We start from the raw sequence: 22,175 nt of genomic DNA on the forward strand, positions 1-22,175 counted from the left end.
CAATACATGTAACAACCGTTAACTGATCTGTGACATGGGGATTGGCAAGGGAACTACTAGTTCCCTTGCTGACTCTCGGCGGCTTGATGACATACTCACCAATGCAGCGCCGACCTCTTCAGATGTGGTCTCTCGTCTTCACGGGTTCTGCGAAGGCGACACGATGACGTTATTGCGCCGCCTTCGCAGATCCGGTGAAGAGAAGAGACAACACGTGAAGACGCGCTGCAGCTGTGGATGTCTCTGGAGTATAGTACATGATGTTACAGTAGAGTTGTGAGTGCAGCTCTGGATTTGACTGGAGTATAACATGTTACAGTATAGTGGTGACTGCAGCTCTGGATGTGACTGGAGTAAAGTACATGATATAATAGTAGAGTTGTGAGTGCAGCCTGGGATTCCAGCTCTTCTCCTGACATCACTGTCCATATATGGACAGAGATGTCAGGGGCAACCCCAGAGCTGGAGTCCCGGGCAGAGCGCTAGTAGGCTCTTCCTGGGACTCCAGCTGTGCTCCTGACATCACTGGGACTCCTGCTCTGGGGAAGCCCCTGACGTCATTGTCGATGTATGGACAGCGATGTCGGAGGCTTCCCCAGAGCAGAGCCTATACTAGCGCTCTGCCCGGGACTCCGCTCTGGGGAAGACCCTGACACACTGTCCATATATGGGCAGCGATGTCCGGGAATTCCACAGAGTCCCGGAGCAGAGCCGATACTAGCGCTCTGCCCGGGACATCGCTCGGGGGAAGACCCTGACACACTGTCCATATATGGGCAGCGATGTCAGGGAATTCCGCAGAGCCTGTACTAGCGCTCTGCCAGGGACTCCGACTCTGGGGAAGCCCCGGACATCGCTGTTCATATGTGGACAGCGATGTCAGGGAATTCCAGAGTCTCGGAGCAGAGTCGATACTAGCGACTCTGTGTCCTGCGGGCCGCAGATGACAGCCCCAGGGGCCGCGTGCTTGAGACCCCTTCTCTAGAGGGAGGTGTGTGGCGTCATATACAGGGGGCTGTAAATAGCGTCTAGGTGAACATGTGACCTTCATTTTGGGTATTTTCAGGCGGCTGGCACAAAAAAAGCCTGACCAATGAAATTCATCAGTTTTTGGGGTTTTTCAACGGCCATGAAAAACTGGTGCAAATCGGATGTCAAACGGCCACTAAAAACGGACAGATGGACTGGAAATGGATGACAATTTAGAGACACACTGATGCAAAATGGCCATGAAAAACTGACAGTTGATCAGTTATTAATAACCGTTTTTTTTTTCACTGTCGTGTGAATGTAGCCTAAGGCCTCTTTCACACGACCGTGAAAAACTGCCATGTGATGGCCATCCTTTTAACGCCGTTTTCAGAACAATGATATTCTATGGGTGCATTCACACGGCCGTTTTTTTAACGGCCAGTGAATAATGGCCGTCAAAAAATAGGACATGTCCCATTTTTGGCCGTTTTAACGGCCTGACGGCCCCCATAGAAGTCATTGGATCCGTTTTTAACGGCTGTCAATACATGTAACAACCGTTAAAAACTGATCTGTTACATGGGGATTGGCAAGGGAACTACTAGTTCCCTTGCTGGCTATCGTTGGCATACTCACGTTTGCGGCACTTCTTCAGGTGTGGTCACTCGTCTTCACGGGTTTGAAGGCGCCTCGATGACGTCATCGCCCCGTCGCGCTGCCTTGCCAGATCCCGTGCAGACGAGTGACCACAAGTGAAGAAGACTAGAGACGGCGCTGCTCTCGTGAGTATGTGGCACGATCTACAGGCAGGCTGGTGTGTGGCATCATTTACAGGGAGGCTGGTGTGTGGCATCATTTACAGGGAGGCTGGTGTGTGGCATCATGTACAGGGAGGCTGGTGTGTGGCATCATGTACAGGGAGGCTGGTGTGTGGCATCATGTACAGGGAGGCTGTAAATAGTGTCTAGGTGAACATGTGACCTTCCTTTTGCTGTTTTTAGGGGGTTGGGACAAAAAAAGCCTGACCAATGAAATTCATCAGTTTTTTTAACGGCCATGAAAAACTGATGCAAAATGGATGTCAAACGGCCATTAAAAACGGACAGACGGACTGGAAATGGATGAAAATTTAGAGACACACTGATGCAAAATGGCCATGAAAAACTGACAGTTGATCAGTTTTAAATGGACATTTTTTTTCACTGACGTGTGAATAAGGCCTCATTCACACGACAGTGAAAAACGGCCATGTGATGGCCGTCCTTTTAACGGCTTTCACATGGCCGTTTTCAGAACAATAATATTCTATGGGTGCATTCACACGGCCGTTTTTTTTAACGGCCCGTGAATAATGGCCGTCAAAAAATAGGACATTTTTGGAAGTCAATGGATCCGTTTTTAACGGCTGTCAATACATGTAACAACCGTTAAAAACGGATCTGTTACATTGGGATTGGCAAGGGAACTACTAGTTCCCTTGCTGGCTATCGTTGGCATACTCACGTTTGCGGCGCTTCTTCAGGTGTGGTCACTCGTCTTCACGGGTTTGAAGGCGCCTCGATGACGTCATCGCCCCGTCGCGCTGCCTTGCCAGATCCCGTGCAGAAGAGTGACCACACCTGAAGAAGACAAGAGACGGCGCTGCTCTCGTGAGTATGTGGCACGATCTACAGGCAGGCTGGTGTGGTATCTACAGGCAGGCTGGTGTGGTATCTACAGGCAGGCTGGTGTGGCATCTACAGGCAGGCTGGTGTGGCATCTACAGGCAGGCTGGTGTGGCATCTACAGGCAGGCTGGTGTGGCATCTACAGGCAGGCTGGATGAAAATCAGCAGCACAAGATAATTTTTCTAAAGCGGGTGCACGCCTCCTAGGTCACAGTCCAAGAGTGACCCCTCAATCAGGGCAAAGAGAAAATGGGGCAGCACTACCAAATATTTGGATAGAGATCCTTTTATTCCACGTGTGTGCAACGTTTCAGCTTGGTATGAGCCTTTCTCAAGCATAACAGTGTGACACTCAAAGCACATATATATGCAGTACAAAATTACAATACCAATTACATACATATAATAAAATCGTGAAGAAATGACACAATATTATGTATATTTGTTGTATCAATAGGATCCCTAATGGATATAGCAATACATACATAGGGAAAATAGATATAAAACATTACATGTGCTTAATAAAAATAGCATATTTACTATAATAAGGCCAATCAATCAGATGGGCTACATGTGTATAGTGACATGTGAACAATGTCAAAGACAGGTGTGTATTATAAAATTTAAATTAAAAACATCTTACCCTCGCTGGATCGGCTGATGGCGTTTTACACTCTCTACTACGTAGGTCTAAAAATTATGTAATCCTATCACCTGTTGATGTGAGTCATTTCGCGCATGCGCATGGCCCACTCATAGCGATAATCGCCATTTCGAAAGAGGGCCATTCGCCCTTTCATGTGTATGGCGTCAGATCCTCTAAATTTGGGATATGAGTCACAGAGCATATCGTCAGTTCGCGCATGCGCGAAACTTACTGACGATACTCAGCACCATTTTGGGAAGGGGCAATTCCCCCTGATCCGTTACAAGTCCATCTTATCCTCTGGTGGCTGGTGTGGCATCTACAGGCAGGCTGGTGTGGCATCTACAGGGAGGCTGGTGTGGCATCTACAGGGAGGCTGGTGTGGCATCTACAGGGAGGCTGGTGTGGCATCTACAGGCAGGCTGGTGTGGCATCTACAGGCAGGCTGGTGTGGCACGATCTACAGGGAGGCTGGTGTGGCACCATCTGCAGGGAGGCTGGTGTGGCACCATCTGCAGGGAGGCTGGTGTGGCACCATCTGCAGGGAGGCTGGTGTGGCACCATCTGCAGGGAGGCTGGTGTGGCACCATCGGCAGGGAGGCTGGTGTGGCACCATCGGCAGGGAGGCTGGTGTGGCACCATCGGCAGGGAGGCTGGTGTGGCACCATCGGCAGGGAGGCTGGTGTGGCACCATCGGCAGGGAGGCTGGTGTGGCACCATCGGCAGGGAGGCTGGTGTGGCACCATCGGCCGGGAGGCTGGTGTGGCACCATCGGCCGGGAGGCTGGTGTGGCACCATCGGCCGGGAGGCTGGTGTGGCACCATCGGCCGGGAGGCTGGTGTGGCACCATCGGCAGGGAGGCTGGTAATAGTGTCTAGGTGAACATGTGACCTTCCTTTGGTTGTTTTCAGGGGGTTGCGACAAAAAAAGGCTGACCAATGAAATTCATCAGTTTTTTTTTTAACGGGCATGAAAAACTGATGCAAAATAGATGTTAAACGGCCATTAAAGACGGACAGATGGACTTGAAATGGATAAAAATTTAGAGACACACTGATGCAACTGTCAGTTTTTCATGGCCATTTTGCATCAGTGCCACGCGCCTCCCTGTAGATGGTGCCACGCGCCTCCCTGTAGATGGTGCCACGCGCCTCCCTGTAGATGGTGCCACGCGCCTCCCTGTAGATGGTGCCACGCCAGCCTCCCTGTAGATGGTGCCACGTCAGCCTCCCTGTAGATGATGCCACGTCAGCCTCCCTGTAGATGATGCCACGTCAGCCTCCCTGTAGATGATGCCACTTCAGCCTCCCTGTAGATGATGCCACGTCAGCCTCCCTGTAGATGATGCCACGTCAGCCTCCCTGTAGATGATGCCACGTCAGCCTCCCTGTAGATGATGCCACGTCAGCCTCCCTGTAGATGATGCCACGTCAGCCTCCCTGTAGATGATGCCACGTCAGCCTCCCTGTAGATGATGCCACGTCAGCCTCCCTGTAGATGATGCCACGTCAGCCTCCCTGTAGATGATGCCACGTCAGCCTCCCCTGTAGATGATGCCACGCCTGCCTCCCCTGTAGATGATGCCACGCCTGCCTCCCCTGTAGAAGCCACCCTCCCCTGTAGAAGCCACGCCAGCCTCCCTGTAGATGATGCCACGCCTGCCTCCCCTGTAGAAGCCACCCTCCCCTGTAGATGATGCCACGCCAGCCTCCCTGTAGATGATGCCACGCCTGCCTCCCCTGTAGATGATGCCACGCCTGCCTCCCCTGTAGATGATGCCACGCCTGCCTCCCCTGTAGAAGCCACCCTCCCCTGTAGAAGCCTGCCTCCCTTGTAGATGATGCCACGCCAGCCTCCCTTGTAGATGATGCCACGCCAGCCTTACTCTAGATGCCACGCCAGCCTCCCTGTAGATGCCACACCAGCCTGCCTGTAGATCGTGCCACATACTCACGAGACCAGCGCCGTCTCTCGTCTTCACTTGTGGTCACTCGTCTGCACGGGATCTGGCAAGGCAGCGCGACGGGGCGATGACGTCATCGAGGCGCCTTCAAACCCGTGAAGACGAGTGACCACACCTGAAGAAGCACCGCAAACGTGAGTATGCCAACGATAGCCAGCAAGGGAACTAGTAGTTCCCTTGCCAATCCCCATGTAACAGATCCGTTTTTAACGGTTTTTACATGTATTGACAGCCGTTAAAAACGGATCCAACAGCCAAAAATAGGACGTCCTATTTTTTGACGGCCATTATTCACGGGCCGTTAAAAAAACGGCCGTGTGAATGCACCCATAGAATATCATTGTTCTGAAAACGGCCATGTGAAAGCCGTTAAAAGGATGGCCATCATATGCCCATTTTTAACTGTCGTGTGAATGAGGCCTAACTGTCCAAGATGGGAAAGAAGGATGAAGCAAGTTTGATTTCAAATTGCCTAATCCTCTGTTCCTGTGGAAGATAAGCTGCTGCCAGGTGGGTCTTGCTGTGGCCTATTCCCCTCTCCCCATTGAAAAAAAACATACGTTACAAACGTTATTATTTTTCAGTAGTGGACAGCTTTAGGGGGTCTTCTATTGTAGGAAATTCCTCTAACTCTACTGCAAGGGTCATTCAGTGTTCTTGTGGTTTTGCCACAGTTTTCTGTAAAAAGTCATAAAATAAACATTGCTAATTGTTTCCGTTCGTCACCATTCCGGCAGGTTTTCGTTTTGACGGAATCAATAGCGGTGTCGACAGCGCTATTGAGTCCGTAAACCTGCCGGAATGGTGATGAACGGAAACCATTAGCAATGTTTCCGTCACCATTGATATCAATAGTGACTGAAACGGAAGCTGTGGTTTCAGTTTCACTTTCCGTTGCGGGGTTCACCCGACGGAATCCTTAGACAGAACCCCGGAACGGAAAGCCAACGGTGATGTGAACAGGCCCTAAGTAGTGACCGACACGCTGATTTCAGTGGTCGGTCCTTTATGTGGGAATGTTACGTGATTGTGGAGAACTTCAATTTTAAAAGTTGAATTGCTCTGTGAGCAACGAGTCCGACTTATGATCTGCCGTTCACACGGCTTAGCCACCGATGTTTGTCTTGTTTCTCGCTATGTACAGTAATAAGGGGAAAACTGTCAATCCGCAGCAGCTGGGCCAGGGGAGAAGCCGTTCATGAATACGCTTGACTCCTTCCTCTCAGCGCTCGCATCGCGCTCAAACGTTTGAAATGTTAGTTCTCCACAATCATGTAACCATCCCACATAAGTAACAGTGACCTCCGAGACGGCAGCAATAACTGGGCGCACCTCACCAGTAAGCCTGCTTTACCGTTTCAGAATCACTGGTTTACAGTGGTAAACTGAATACTTGTATTTGTGGGACCAAAATTAACCACCCCAATATGTTATATGACCGTAGTAGCTGCATTTACCTTGTTATGAAAATTTGGCGGAGTTTCACTTTAAATAAATGCAGTAATGCACAGGATTCGTTTTGTCAAATATTACCATTGGGTATCTGTGCAAGAAATATCTGAAGGCAAATACTTTGTTACAGCACTTGTCGGTAGAATTATTCTTGATTCTCTCAAAGTTTTGTTCATGTGACATCTGGTGTGTAGGGTAATGGATTCTCTCTAGGAGGATTGACGCATGTTCCCACTTTCCTGGACTAAAACAGTGTGTGGCATGACCGTGGAAACTTGCCAGCCAGAGAGAGCACATTTCAGACGACTGTTTTTTCATTACAAAGCACTGAATAACTAAACATCACTGCACATTCCATTATTCCAGGCCAGTGTTCTTAGTCTTTGAGTGCAAATGCACACGCTAGGGAAAAAATATGCGACTACGGTTGTGTTTTTCCACACTAAAGGCCACTATATTGGCTATATCCGTAGGTTAAAGGGTAGCCTCTTGGGCAGAGCCCGCTCCATACGACATGGGTGTCTGCTTTATTATACAGCCGACACTTCACTGTAACGAGCAGGATCACGCTGATTTAACCCCTTAGATGCTGTGGTCAATAGCAGTCTGCCATCTTTGTACTCCTATTAAGCCCTCTATCCCAAATTGAACGTTGTAATAACGAAACACGAAAAACTACGGCGGTATCGTTTTTTGTTTTTTTTCCCCGTTCTACCCCACAAAGAATTTTTATCACGATTCCTAGTACATTATATGGTGCAATAAATGGTGCCATGATTAACGATAACTCGCCACGCAAAAATCCAGCCCTCTTATGGCAGTATGGCTTTTGGAAATGGGGAGGGAAATACGAAAATGAAAGATACTGTTCCGGCAGATTTGAATGGACAGCTGTTCAACTGAATGGCTACCATGTAATATTGAATTTCTTGGCCATTTGTGCATGGGGTGCTTGGAACCACTGATTGAGGGGAAGTTGCTGATGATTCTTTGATTCGAATGATGATTATGCTCATTTTTTTCATATTTGGCTGTAATTTTATATTAACTGGTTTGTCCTTGCCTGTTTTTCAAGAACTACTTTATGTTCTTTTTTTTTTTTGTCCTCCTCAGGTTTTCTCTCATTGTTGAAGGCGGGAAGGTGAAAGCAGTGAATGTAGAAGAAGACGGGACCGGTCTGACGTGCAGTCTGGCTGGAAATATAACATCTCAGCTGTGAGATGGAATTGCACATGATTTTGGATATGTTTAGATACATGGAGTAATACTCTGTAGCATTACATAATTACCAGTGTCTTCAATAATAGTGTAATAGACAATAATACCTAATAAAGACAATACTTCTACCTGGAATGTGCGATCTCTTGTGTTATTTACATGGAATGTACCTTACTAGAACACAACAGAGCTGTTCTCTATATAGGAGTTATTCATATATTATCCATTATTATGGTAGATATAACAAACCATATCAAAAATTATGATGAGGGAATGTTCACATGTAGTGTTTTAGCTGCAGGTTTTTATCCAAAACTGCTCAAAAATAACGGTGAAGTGAATAGTCTTGAGAGTATTGGATTCAATTATGTTATTTTAGGTTGTTGTTGGTTCTGTAATATTTATTACTTTTTTTTTTTTTAAAGCCAAATTAATGCTTAAAGGGAACCTGTCACCAGCATTTCACCTATTAAACCAGCAATACCTGGTGGTAGTGGGTGAAAATTCATTTCTATATAACCCATAATTGTCTTCTTAGTCGGCTCTGTAGCTTTAGTATTCAGTTTTTTAGTGTTCCCACACCGTATGCTAATGAGTATAAAAGAGTCAAATCTTCGTTTGAAGAGTCATATCTTCATTCCTCAAGTCTTTCCGACTTTACCCCGCCGCCATACTTTTGATTGACAACTCCTCGCCTTCCCCAGCACACAATATCCTGCGCTTGTGCATTGATGTCCTCTTCTGGTATGTGCGCACAAAGGGACACCGGATTATTACGATAAAAGGCGCAAAATGTTTGCAGACCGTTATTTACATTCGGAGGAGGAGTTTAGGAGAGGGGATAACGGCAATGAACGATTTATAGCAGCGGCCAGCGAGGGATAAGTAAAGTTCAATAGGTGAAATGCTGGTGACAGGTTCCCTTTAAAGGCTATGTACACCTTTTGTGTTCTGTATACAGAGCAGATGTATCGTGCGCTACGACTTGAATCTGACGGGTTGGGTGTAGGATCCGCTGTCACTGACCTGATTGATTCAGGTCTCCACACACAATACATCTGCTCTGAATACAGAACACAAAGCAGCTGTATCTGAAAAAGTAAAAATAATTTTTAATAAGGTTTTTTGTAAGTTGCATCGATAACACTGATGAAGGTTTTTATTTAAAAAAAATAATAAATACAAAATTTTCAATGGTGTGCATAGCCTTTAGTTCACAGCAAGGATGACAATAGTTTCATTCAGTCCCATTGCCACAGGTGTATAAAATCAGGCAACTAGCCATGCAGTCGGCCTGCACAAACATTTGTGAAAGAATGGCCCGTACTAAAATCTCACTAAATTGGAACGTACCATTGTACGAAGTCAGTTTGGGAAATTTCGGCCCTCTTAGATCTTCCACAATCAACTGTGAGCGGGGTTATTGTAAAGTGGAAGCGTTTAGAACTAAGCCATAAAAAGCCAGACCACATAAAGCTACAAAACGGGGTGACCAGATGCTGGGGCGGATATGGAGTGAGCAGAACATTGACAACTTTTACGCAACTGCAAAATTCCAAACCTCCTCTGGTATTAACGTCCACACAAAAAACGTGCGCCGGGAGCTTTATGGCATGGGTTTCTATGGCCGAACAGCTGCATGCAAGCATTACATGACTAAGCATAATGCCAAGCATCTGATGGAGTGGTGTGAAGCATGCCGACACTGGACTCTGGAGCAGTAGAAACGTGTTCCGTGAAGTGATCCATCTGGTAGCCTGATGGACGAGTCTGGGTTTGGCCAATGCCAGGAGAATGTTACCTGCCTGACTGCATTTTCCCAACTGTAAAGTTTGGTGGAGGAGGAATAATGCTATGCAGTTGTTTTTTAAGGGTTGGCCAAGGCCACTTAGTTGCAATGAAGGGAAATCTTAAAGGAACAGTGTCATCACAGAAATTTTTTTCATATGTTCAAGATGTTAGTGCTTTATTAAAAACGTTTATATTTATTTGTGTGTTTGTGTTTTACTTTTTCTTATTTTTACACTTTTTCTTCCCTATGGGGGCTGCCATTTTTTGTTCCATTTCTGTGTGTGTCGATTAACGACACATACAGACATGGAATACGGCAGCCACAGTCCCATAGGGACGACGAACGGCTCCCGTCCCATTGACTTCAGTGTACGGCGTCTGTGTGGAAACTGCGCATGCGCCGCTCCCACACAGTGCTATTCGAAATTGGCGCCGTCCGGCGCCATTTTCCTGTGGACCGGAAGTCGCGGCCGGACAGTAATATTACTACTTCCGGTCGCGGCTTCCGGATTTGTGCACTTGGACCAGCGGCAGCGGACGGGCCGGAGGGAGCCGCGGCGGCAGGAGCAGGTAAGAGATTTCAATGTATGTTCGGGTTTGTGTGTGTTTACTACTGTATGTAAACCTACTACACTGTGTGTTAGCTCAAAAAATGGCGACAGACAGTGTAGGAGGTTTCACCGTTCAAACCCCTCGTTTATCCCGGCACTAGCCAGGATAAAGGAGGGGGGATGCTGAGAGCTCACTAGAGCGAGGGCTTTTAACCCAATGTTGCAATGCTGCAATTTTGGGAATAGCTCCATCTAGTGACCAAAAATGGGTAGTATTATAAATTAGAATTAATTTATAATATTTCCTGACTCGTGAAAAAAATAAAAAAAATTTGAACAATGTTTAATCACCCACACACTAAATGTTTAATTTAAAAAAAACAAAACATGTTTTTCTGGCAACACATTGCCTTTAAAGAGGCTCTGTCACCAGATTTTGCAACCCCTATCTGCTATTGCAGCAGATAGGCGCTGCAATGTAGATTACAGTAACGGTTTTATTTTTAAAAAATGAGCATTTTTGGCCGCGTTATGACCATTTTTGTAGTTATGCAAATGAGGCTTGCAAAAGTCCAAGTGGGCGTGTATTATGCGCGTACATCGGGGCGTTTTTAATACTTTTACTAGCTGGGCGCTCTGACGAGAAGTATCATCCACTTCTCTTCAGAACGCCCAGCTTCTGCCAGATCACGCTGTGACGTCACTCACAGGTCCTGCATCGTGTCAGACGAGCGAGGACACCGGCACCAGAGGCTTCAGTTGATTCTGCAGCAGCATCGGCGTTAGCAGGTAAGTCGATGTAGCTACTTACTGCAAATTTTGGGTAGACACAATCGCTCTAGAGTCCTCACACAATCCCCCCTCCCTTTTCCTGGCTAGTGCCAGGAGAAGGAGGGGGTTGAATCTTCAAACCTCCTACACTGTGTGTCGCCATTTTCTGAGCGAATGCACAGTGTAGGAGGATTAGATACAGTGGTAATCAGACCGTATAACACAAACCTAATACACACAGGACATACACAGACATAACTTACCTGCTCCTGCCGCCTCCGCTCCTACACCTTGCGTCTTTGCTGCCTTGAACATATTGCCGGAAGCCGCGACCGGAAGTCGTCATCTTACTGTCCGGCCGCGGCTTCTGGTTCACATAAAAATGGCGCCGGATGTCGCTCTACCAAAGACCTTCCTTTTGGTCTGTGTAGGAGCGGCGCATGCGCCGTTCCCACACAGACGGCGTACGCTATAGTGAATGGAACGGCTCCCGTTCGCATTCTCTATAGGGATGTATGTGCTGTATTCCATCTCTGTATGTGTCGTTAATCGACACATACAGAGATGAAGAAAAAAAATGCCAGCCCCCATAGACAAGTAAAAGTAAGAAAAAAGTACAACACAAGAACACAAATAAATAAAATTTATTTTAATACCATACTAAAAGCAATATTCTATATAAAAAAAAAAATTGTGACACCTTCCCTTTAAAATAAAAATTGTTTTATTTCACCACATTTCGGTTGATTGGGAGGTCTTATTTTTTACGGGACGAGCTGTAGTTTTTATTTGTACCATTTTTTTCGTACATAAAGTGATCAAAAAGTTGTATTTCATTTTTTTTTTTTGAGAGTTAGTGACAACAAAAAAAACGCGATTTTGACGGTTTCAATTATTTACGTTTTTACGGCGTTCACCGTGCGAGTTAAATAATGGTATATTGTAATAGTTTTGCCTTTTACGGACGTAGCGATACCAATTTTTTTTTTTTTTTTTTTACATTACTTTAGAAGAAAAATGGGAAAAGGTTTTCTTTTTTTAACTTTAAACTTTTTTCTTTCTCACTACTGAACTTTAATTCTTCTACACATTTTATTAGTCCCCTTAAGGGACTTGAACCAGCGATCATTGGATCGCTGGTACAATATACTGCAATACTAATGTACTGCAGTATATTGGTATTTTTACAGGCTACTGTAACCGCACGATCGCTGTTCCTGTCCATTAGGCTTTATTCAGACGAACGTAAAATACGCGCGTGCAACGCGCGTGATTTTCACGCGCGTTGCCCGGACCTATATTAGTCTATGGGGCCGTGCAGACATGTGCGTGGTTTTTGTGCAGCGTTGCTCCGTTGCCAAAAAGGCACGACATGTCCGTTGATTCAGCGTTTTCAACGCATCACGCACCCATTGAAGTCAATGGCTGCGTGAAAACAACGCAGGGCACACGGAAGCACCTCCGTACGCACAGCGTTTTTCACGCAACACTTGTTAAGTCTATGTAAATGAGTTGAGCAGACTAGACAAAACAACTACAAACCAGGAAGTGGCTTTTCACTTTCTGAGCACATGCGCACAGTTTAAACTGACATCTGCAGCAATAGTAGTTTTTTTTACCTGTAAAACCACCCAAAAACAACAAACACGGGCTAAAGTGTGAGGTAACGTGAAATCTTGATGCGAACATGTGCTCACAGCAATCAGGTGTTGGAGAAGGTGTCTTTTTGTAGGCTGCCCTCTCCATTACTCCACCCTCCGTTGTTTTGACGCGCGTAAAAAACGCATGCCATATGAGCGTTAAATACGCTATCACGCTGCCCAAAGGGATGCCACACGCAACTCCAACGCAACCGAAACGGCGCGTTTTTCACGCGCGCAAAAACGCAACGTTCGTGTGAATCCAGCCTTAGTCCTGGGTGTCAGCTGTAATACGCAGCTGACACCCACAGCGTATGGAGCGGGCTCAGCATGTGAGCCCGCTCCATACATCAACCCCCGCACCATGACGTTCTATTAAGTCATAGTGTGCAAAGGGGTTAATGCACAGCGGATGGTGTGAATATTGCAATTTTCCACTGATATGCCATTTTAGTGCATAATATGTTGTGCCCAGTTTGTGCCACTGAAGACAAATACCTCATAAAACGTTAAGTGGGTTCTCTCGGGTATGGCGATGCCATATATGTGGGCGCAAACTGCTGTTTGGGCATGCTGCAGGGCTCAGAAGGGAGGGAGCGCCATTTTGCTGTTAGAGCGCAGATTTTGCTTTTGCTTTGCTGTTTGGGGTTTTACTGGCATTTCAGTTTATAATGTGGGGGCATATGTAATCTGTGCGGAGAACATCAGGGCATAATAAGAGGGTATAATAATGCTGTAAATAAATAATTCATAGATATGTGGCCGGTGTCGCACTGATAAATGGCGCCCGATCTTAACCGATTTTGGAACATTCTTCACATTTTGCATCGCCATATTCTGAGAGCCAGAACTTTTTTATTTTTTTCACCACCGGAGCTGTGTGAGGGCTTATTTGTTGCGGGACGATCTGTAGTTTTCATTGGTACCATTTTGGGGTACATGCGATTTTTTTTTTTTTTTGCAAGCCGGGTGACCAAAAACAAGCAACTCTGACAATGTTTTTTCGTTTATTTTTTGCAGCGTTCACAGTGTGCTGTAAATGACACTTTGCGCAATGAAGTCACTTTTTTATAAAATTTATTTTCTGTGTCACCATATTCTGAGAGCCATAACTTTTTTTTTTTTTTTTAGTAAAAAAAAGCAGTGTACGGGCTTGTTTTTTTTTTTTTTGTGGGACGGGTTGTAGGTTTTATCGGTACTATTTTCGGGTACATGTGACTTTTTGATCACTTTTTATTCTCTATTTTGGGAGGGGTGGTGACTAAAAAATAGCAATTCTGGTGGGTTTTTTTTAGTGATTTTTATTTTTTGGGGGTGTTCATAGTGTGGGAAAAATAAAATACTTTAAAGTACTCTTTTTAGTGTGTTCATTTTTTTTTCCTATAATGAATGTCTTATTATAGGAAAAAAAGCATTTTTTGTTTAAATAACTTGTAACTTTTATTTTTACACTTTTTTTTAAAACATTTTTATTACTTTTTTTTACTTGTCCCACTAGGGGGCATTTGGACTTGCAGCTTTGATCGCTGCTAGAGTGCATTACACTACCTACATAGTGTAATGTGTTCTAACCGGCCGGAAGCTTCTCATCTGAGGCTTCCGTACATGGCAACCCGGAGATCATTGGGTTCACAGTGGGTTCACACCTCGTACCGTGACAGTATGCTCTGGCCATGGACTCCGCTGGCCAATTCAAGGGCTTGACACCCTCCCAAGCCATGCAGGCGGACCTGCTGGATCTCCGAGCTAGGCAGGATCAGCTCCTCGTGGCCGTGGACTCTATGGCGCAGCAGCTAGGGACGCTAGTTGCTTCTATTCCTGCTTCTATGCAAGTTCCTCAAGCCGACCCTCCTGTTACTCCTCCTGGCAGTTCCTGTACGGATCCTCGGTTCTCGCTGCCATTGCCCTCTCGGTTCGATGGAAACGCCAGTGCTTGTCGGGGGTTTCTGAACCAATGCCACATTCATTTTACCCTGCACTCTCGGGCATTTCCGTCAGATGGAGCCAAGATTGCATTCATCATCTCCCTCCTCACCGGCAAGGCCCTGGCATGGGCTAATCCTATCTGGGAACGTCAGGGACCCGAGACTTCCAGGAGTTTGCACGAATATTCCGAACCGTTTTTGAGGAGCCGGGGCGAGTCTCATCAGCTACCACCGCCATCTTCAACCTTCGCCAAGAGGACACCTCCGTGGGCGAGTATACGATTCAGTTCCGGACTCTGGCAGGAGAGCTATCCTGGAACAATGAGGCATTCGTGGCATCCTATTGGCATGGCCTGTCGCCTGAGATCAAGGACGGACTGGCTGCTCGAGACCTGCCTTCCGCTTTGGACGACTTGATTCTGCTTGCCACTCGGGTTGACATAAGGCTGAGGGAGAGATCTCATGAGGTTCGTCAGGAGCGCCGGTGTCCTAGACTGGCACCCAACTTTCAGCAACCTCTCTTGCCTGCTTCTATTGCTTTGCCCGAGGTTCCGATGCAAGTTGACCGACTAAAATTATCGGTTCAGGAGTGTAATGGCAGGAAGGAGGTGAAGGGAAAGTGAGCCCTAATCTACCCACCGCCCTGTCCCTGCCTACTTGCAACGACCCGCCCTAGGCGACGGGGTACAACTGGGCGGCGGTCCCTACGCTGTCTAAGTGCACGGGAGAACAAACAGGGAACACGCAAGGGAAGGGGCAGTAGCCACGAAACGCCGCGAGGAAACGGAGCGGTGAATGAGTAGTCAGGACCAGGATGAAGTGGAGTATACCAAAGTGAGCACGGAGAAGGAAGCAAGCCAGGGGCAAAGCAAAGCAGGTTAAGCGGAACTGCAGCAAGGCAGAAGCACGGCAGGAGCAGGCTGGAGCAAGCAGCAGTGAGGCCAGGAATCCAGAAGAATTACAAGCACTGAGGAAGAGAACACGGCAGGTAATAAAGGACAGGGGGCGGAGCTAACTCTGACTGACCAGGCCGCGATAGGCTCTCCCACTCCTGAGCCTGCCACCCTGGTTGGTGGGAGATGGTGTCAGTCGAACAGGTCTGGCCTCAGGTGTGGATTGATTAATCCCAGGAGTATACCTAGACGTAGTACCTGGCAGATCCCTAACAGTACTCCCCCTTTTATGAGGGGCCACCGGACCCTTACTAAGAGGACCCGGTTTAGTAGGGAAGAGAAGGTGGAACCTCCTGATCAATACCCCAGCGTGAACATCACGGGCAGGTACCCAAGTCCTCTCCTCCGGCTCGTATCCTCACCAATGAACCAGGTACTGGAGGGAGCCCTGGACCATCCTACTGTCCATAATCTTGGCCACCTCGAATTCCACCCCCTCAGGGGTGAGAACGGGAACAGGAGGTTTCCTCGAGGGGGACCAGGACGGGGAGCAGCGTTTAAGGAGGGAGGCATGGAAGACGTCATGTATGCGAAAGGATGGGGGCAGCTCCAGACGGAAGGATACAGGGTTGAGGACTTCAATGATCTTATAAGGTCCAATAAATCGGGGAGCAAACTTCCTGGACGGGACCTTAAGGCGCAAGTTCCTGGACGAAAACCAGACCAAATCCCCGACGACAAACCGGGGGTTAGCAGAACGTCTACTATCCGCCTGAATCTTTTGTGCGCTCTGGGACGCCTCTAGGTTCTTCTGAACCTGGGCCCAGACAGTGCACAGTTCCCGATGAACATCCTCTACCTCAGAATTATTGGAACAACCAGGGGAAACGGAGGAGAACCTTGGGTTAAACCCGAAATTACAGAAAAACGGGGAGACCCCTGACGAGTTACTGACCCGGTTATTCAGGGAAAATTCAGCAAGGGGAAGGAATGAGACCCAATCGAATTGACAGTCAGAGATGAAACACCTTAAATATTGTTCCAGGGATTGGTTAGTCCTTTCCGTTTGGCCATTAGTTTCGGGATGGAAGGCGGAGGAGAAGGACAGATCAATCTCCAACTTTTTACAAAAAGCTCTTCAAAATAAGGAAACAAATTGTACCCCTCTGTCAGAAACTATATTGACTGGGGCCCCATGGAGACGCAGGATGTGTTTCACAAACAAAGAAGCTAACGTCTTGGCGTTAGGTAGCTTCTTAAGGGGCACAAAGTGGCACATCTTGCTGAAGCGGTCTACTACCACCCACACCACCGACTTGCCCTGAGATGGAGGCAAATCGGTGATAAAATCCATGGAGATATGGGTCCAAGGTCTCTGGGGAATGGGCAAGGAACGTAGTAGGCCCGCAGGTCGGGACCTAGGGGTTTTGGACCTAGCGCAAACCTCACAAGCGGCGACGTAAGCCCTAACGTCTTTAGGCAACCCAGGCCACCAATTGTTTCTGGTAATGAGGTGTTTGGTGCCCAAGATGCCAGGATGACCAGATAGAGCGGAGTCATGGTTTTCCCTGAGTACCCTTAGCCGGTATTGCAGGGGAACAAACAGTTTGTCCCCAGGGACGTTCCCGGGAACTGCACTCTGATCAGCCGCGATATCAGAAGCTAAATCAGAATCCGTGGCAGAAACGATTATACCAGGGGGTAAAATACAAGCAGGATCCTTCTCGGAAGGAGGATTGGCCATGAAACTACGTGACAGAGCATCAGCCTTAATATTCTTGGACCCAGCCCTATAGGTAACCAAGAAATTAAATCTGGTAAAGAATAGTGCCCACCGAGCTTGTCTAGGATTAAGCCTCCGGGCCGATTCTAGGAAAACCAGATTCTTGTGATCCGTAAGGACCGTTACCTGGTGTCTGGCCCCCTCCAGGAAGTGCCGCCACTCTTCAAAAGCCCATTTAATGGCTAGAAGTTCGCGGTTGCCAATATCATAGTTACTCTCCGTGGGCGAAAACTTCCTAGAGAAGTAAGCACAGGGGCGGAGATGGGTGAGGGAGCTGGTACCCTGGGACAAGACGGCCCCCACTCCCACCTCGGATGCGTCAACCTCCACAATAAATGGCTCCTCTTGGTTGGGCTGAATCAGCACGGGGGCCGAGATAAAGCACTTCTTGAGGGTCTCAAAGGCCTGGACGGCCTCAGGGGGCCAATGGAGGACATCAGCACCCTTGCGAGTAAGGTCCGTAAGAGGCTTAGCGACGACCGAGAAGTTGGCAATAAATCTCCTGTAATAGTTGGCGAACCCTAAAAAACACTGTAACGCCTTAAGGGAGGCAGGTTGGACCCATTCCGCCACAGCCTGAACCTTGGCAGGGTCCATGCGGAATTCATGAGGAGTGAGGATTTGCCCTAAAAATGGTATCTCCTGTACCCCAAAGACACATTTTTCAGTCTTAGCAAACAGATTATTCTCCCGAAGGACCTGGAGCACCTTCCTGACATGCTCCACGTGGGAGGACCAGTCCTTGGAAAACACCAGTATGTCATCAAGGTACACAACAAGAAAATTACCCAGGTAATCTCTCAGGATTTCATTAATAAAATTCTGGAAGACAGCAGGGGCATTACACAACCCAAAGGGCATGACCAGGTATTCGAAATGACCCTCGGGTGTGTTGAACGCAGTTTTCCACTCATCCCCCTCTTTAATGCGGATAAGGTTATATGCCCCCCGTAGATCGAACTTAGAAAAACATTGGGCTCCCTGAACCTGATTGAAAAGATCCGGAATCAAAGGAAGTGGGTACTGGTTCCTTACAGTGACCTTATTCAGGTTACGATAATCAATGCACGGCCTAAGACCACCATCCTTCTTCCCCACGAAGAAGAAGCCAGCACCTACAGGAGAAGTTGAGGGGCGAATGAAACCCTTGGCCAGGCATTCTTGGATATACACCCTCATAGCTTCACGTTCAGGACATGAAAGATTAAATATCCTACCCTTAGGAAGCTTGGCACCAGGCACCAAATCGATGGCGCAATCGTAATCTCTATGGGGGGGCAACACCTCGGAGGCCTCCTTAGAAAACACATCGGCGAAGTCCTGAACAAACTCAGGAAGTGTGTTTACCTCCTCCCGGGGAGAAATAGAGTTAACAGAAAGACATGACATAAGACATTCACTACCCCATTTGGTGAGATCCCCAGTATTCCAATCAAACGTGGGATTATGCAACTGCAACCAGGGAAGACCTAATACCAGATCAGACGATAATCCCTGCATCACCAGTACAGAGCACTGCTCCAAATGCATGGAGCCAACCAGGAGTTCAAAAACAGGAGTATGCTGAGTAAAATAACCATTAGCAAGGGGAGTTGAGTCGATACCTACTACAGGGATAGGATAAGGTAAATCAATAAAAGGCATCTTTAGAGACATAGCAAATTCCACAGACATGATATTAGCAGATGAGCCAGAATCCACGAAAGCACTGCCCGTGGCAGACCGGCCAGCAAACGAGACCTGAAAGGGAAGCAAAATTTTATTGCGTTTCACATTAACGGGAAATACCTGTGTGCCCAAGTGACCTCCCCGATGATCACTTAGGCGCGGAAGTTTTCCGGCTTCTTATTCTTGCGCCTGGGACAGGTGTTCAGTAGATGCTTGTCGTCCCCACAGTAGAAGCAGAGACCATTCATTCTGCGAAACTCCCTACGTTGTCGAGGGGACATGGAGGCCCCGAGTTGCATAGGTACCTCCGAGTCCTCCGTGGAGGGGCGAGGAGACGGGACCTCGGGGGGAATCGCAGAAAAGTCAGAGGGGAGCACATTGAAGCGTTCAAGCTGACGTTCCCTGAGACGTCGGTCAAGTCGTACTGCTAGGGCCATAACCTGGTCAAGGGAGGCAGAAGAGGGGTAGCTAACCAGCAGATCCTTCAGGGCGTCAGATAATCCTAACCTAAACTGGCACCTTAGGGCCGGATCGTTCCACCGAGAAGCTACGCACCACTTTCTAAAATCAGAACAGTATTCCTCAACCGGTCTCCTACCCTGACGTAAGGTCACCAGCTGACTCTCGGCTAAAGCAGTCCTGTCAGTCTCGTCGTAAATGAGTCCGAGGGCAGAGAAAAAACGATCAACAGAGGAAAGTTCAGGGGCGTCAGGAGCCAAGGAGAAGGCCCACTCTTGGGGCCCTTCCTGGAGTCGGGATATGATGATACCCACCCGCTGGTTCTCGGAACCTGAGGAGTGGGGTTTTAGGCGGAAATACAGTCTGCAACTCTCCCGGAAGGAGAGAAACGTCTTACGGTCAGGTAAATTGAGGTCGGGTTCTAGAGGTGAGGTGAGGGGTACTACTAAGGCAGCGTCACCCTGGTTGACTCTCTGGGCCAGGGCCTGGACCTGTAGGGAGAGGCCCTGCATCTGCTGGGTCAGTGTCTCAAGGGGGTCCATGATAGCGTCAGCGTAGGAGAGATGGTAGACTAGGTAAGGGCTTGTAATTATGTAATGGCAGGAAGGAGGTGAAGGGAAAGTGAGCCCTAATCTATCCACCGCCCTGTTCCTGCCTACTTGCAACGACCCGCCCTAGGCGACGGGGTACAACTGGGCGGCGGTCCCTACGCTGTCTAAGTGCACGGGAGAACAAACAGGGAACACGCAAGGGAAGGGGCAGTAGCCACGGAATGCCGCGAGGAAACGGAGCGGTGAATGAGTAGTCAGGACCAGGATGAAGTGGAGTATACCAAAGTGAGCACGGAGAAGGAAGCAAGCCAGGGGCAAAGCAAAGCAGGTTAAGCGGAACTGCAGCAAGGCAGAAGCATGGCAGGAGCAGGCTGGAGCAAGCAGCAGTGAGGCCAGGAATCCAGAAGAATTACAAGCACTGAGGAAGAGAACACGGCAGGTAATAAGGACGGGGCGGAGCTAACTCCGACTGACCAGGCCGCGATAGGCTCTCCCACTCCTGAGCCTGCCACCCTGGTTGGTGGGAGATGGTGTCAGTCGAACAGGTCTGGCCTCAGGTGTGGATTGATTAATCCCAGGAGTATACCTAGACGTAGTACCTGGCAGATCCCTAATAAGGAGAAACCGCGCAGGCGCACCTCTGGACTGTGCTTATATTGCGGCCTCGCTGGCCATGTTGTGCGTCTGTGCCCTCACAAGCCAAAAAACCCCAGCGCCTAGGTTTGGTTGGAGAGACAACCCTGGGCGTCAACACACTGAAGCAAGAACTCTCCTCCAAACTATTCATTCCTGTAACCATCATTGCTGGCGAGAGGCCCCATCAGGTCTCCGCGTATCTGGACTCCGGCTCTGCAGCCAACTTCATCTGCCAGGATCTTGTGGATCTCCTACAGTTGCCCACTATCCCGCTTGAAAGGCCGCTGATCGTTGCCTCGGTGGATGGACTGCCATTACCGGACCCAGTTGTGTCCGTAACCATGCTGAACTCATCTCCCTGTTCGTCCTGTCCAAGGCCATCAACCCCGTGCTGCTGGGTTTGCCTTGGCTTCGTCTGCACGCCCCTGTCCTGGATTGGAACTCTGGAGAGGTTCTCCAGTGGGCCCGAAGTGTCTTGACCGCTGTCTGAGTCACATCCAGTCGCCACAGCTTGCTCCTCTTCAGTCGTTGGCAGGTTTGCCTCCCTGTTTCTCCATGTTCGGTGATGTCTTCAATAAAAAGGAGGCCGAGACCTTGCCGCCACACCGGGCATATGACTGCTCGATCGACCTGGTTCCGGAATCATCCCCCCCCCCCTCGTGGTAGAGTGTACCCTCTCTCCTTGCCAGAGATCCAGTCCATGGTGGCATACATTAAGGAGAACCTGGAGAGGGGATTCATTCGTAAATCTTCTTCCCCGGCCGGAGCAGGGTTCTTCTTTGTTAAAAAGAATGACGGATCATTACGACCTTGCATTGACTACCGAGGCCTAAACCAGATCACGGTGAAGAACAGGTACCCTCTGCCTTTAATTTCTGAACTGTTTGATCGCATACGGGGGGCGAAAAATTTTTCTAAACTGGACCTGCGGGTGGCCTATAATCTGATTCGGATTTGTCGAGGTGACGAATGGAAGACTGCCTTTAATACTCGTGATGGGCATTACGAATACTTAGTTATGCCCTTTGGCCTGTATTTCAAGAATTTGTCAATGAAATTTTTCGTGATCTCCTTTATGTTTGTGTTGTGGTGTATCTCGATGACATTCTGATTTTTTTCCCCAGATCCAGTAACTCATCAAGGTCATGTCCGCCAGGTGTTGCTCCGTCTAAGAGAGAATCGCCTTTACGCCAAGTTGGAGAAGTGTGTGTTTGAGAAGAGGTCTCTATCCTTCTTGGGCTATATTATCTCAGATCAGGGCCTCAAGATGGACCCCCAGAAGTAAAGGCCGTCCTGGAGTGGCCACGCCCCCAAGGCTTAAGGGCCATTCAGCGCTTCTTAGGATTCGCCAACTTCTACCGACTCTTCATCCCCAAATTCTCTTCTCTGACAGCCCCTATCTCCACCCTCACTAAGAAAGGTATGAATGCCAAGATGTGGACGCCGGAGGCTGATGCCGCATTTGAATCCTTAAAGAAAGCCTTCACATCTGCCTCTATTCTGCACCATCCGGATGTATCCTTACAGTTTCCGTTAGAGGTGGACTCTTCCTCGGTTGGTGCTGGTGCACTGTTGTTCCAGAGAGGATCA

General features: G+C 48.2%; 1 protein-coding gene across 1 annotated transcript in view; it reads left to right on the forward strand.

Moving 5' to 3' along the window:
- The window catches only part of PRDX5 (peroxiredoxin 5), a 33,284-nt gene extending 25,232 nt beyond the window's left edge, over nucleotides 1–8,052 (forward strand). Inside the window, exon 6 of the mRNA XM_075837271.1 lies at nucleotides 7,813–8,052. Within this exon, the coding sequence (XP_075693386.1) occupies nucleotides 7,813–7,918 (106 nt within the window). The 3' untranslated portion in view covers nucleotides 7,919–8,052. The remainder of the gene's footprint in view (nucleotides 1–7,812) is intronic.
- The last annotated feature ends 14,123 nt before the right edge of the window (nucleotides 8,053–22,175 follow it).

Source organism: Rhinoderma darwinii, chromosome 9 (assembly GCF_050947455.1).
Source record: "Rhinoderma darwinii isolate aRhiDar2 chromosome 9, aRhiDar2.hap1, whole genome shotgun sequence".
NCBI lineage: Eukaryota > Metazoa > Chordata > Amphibia > Anura > Rhinodermatidae > Rhinoderma > Rhinoderma darwinii.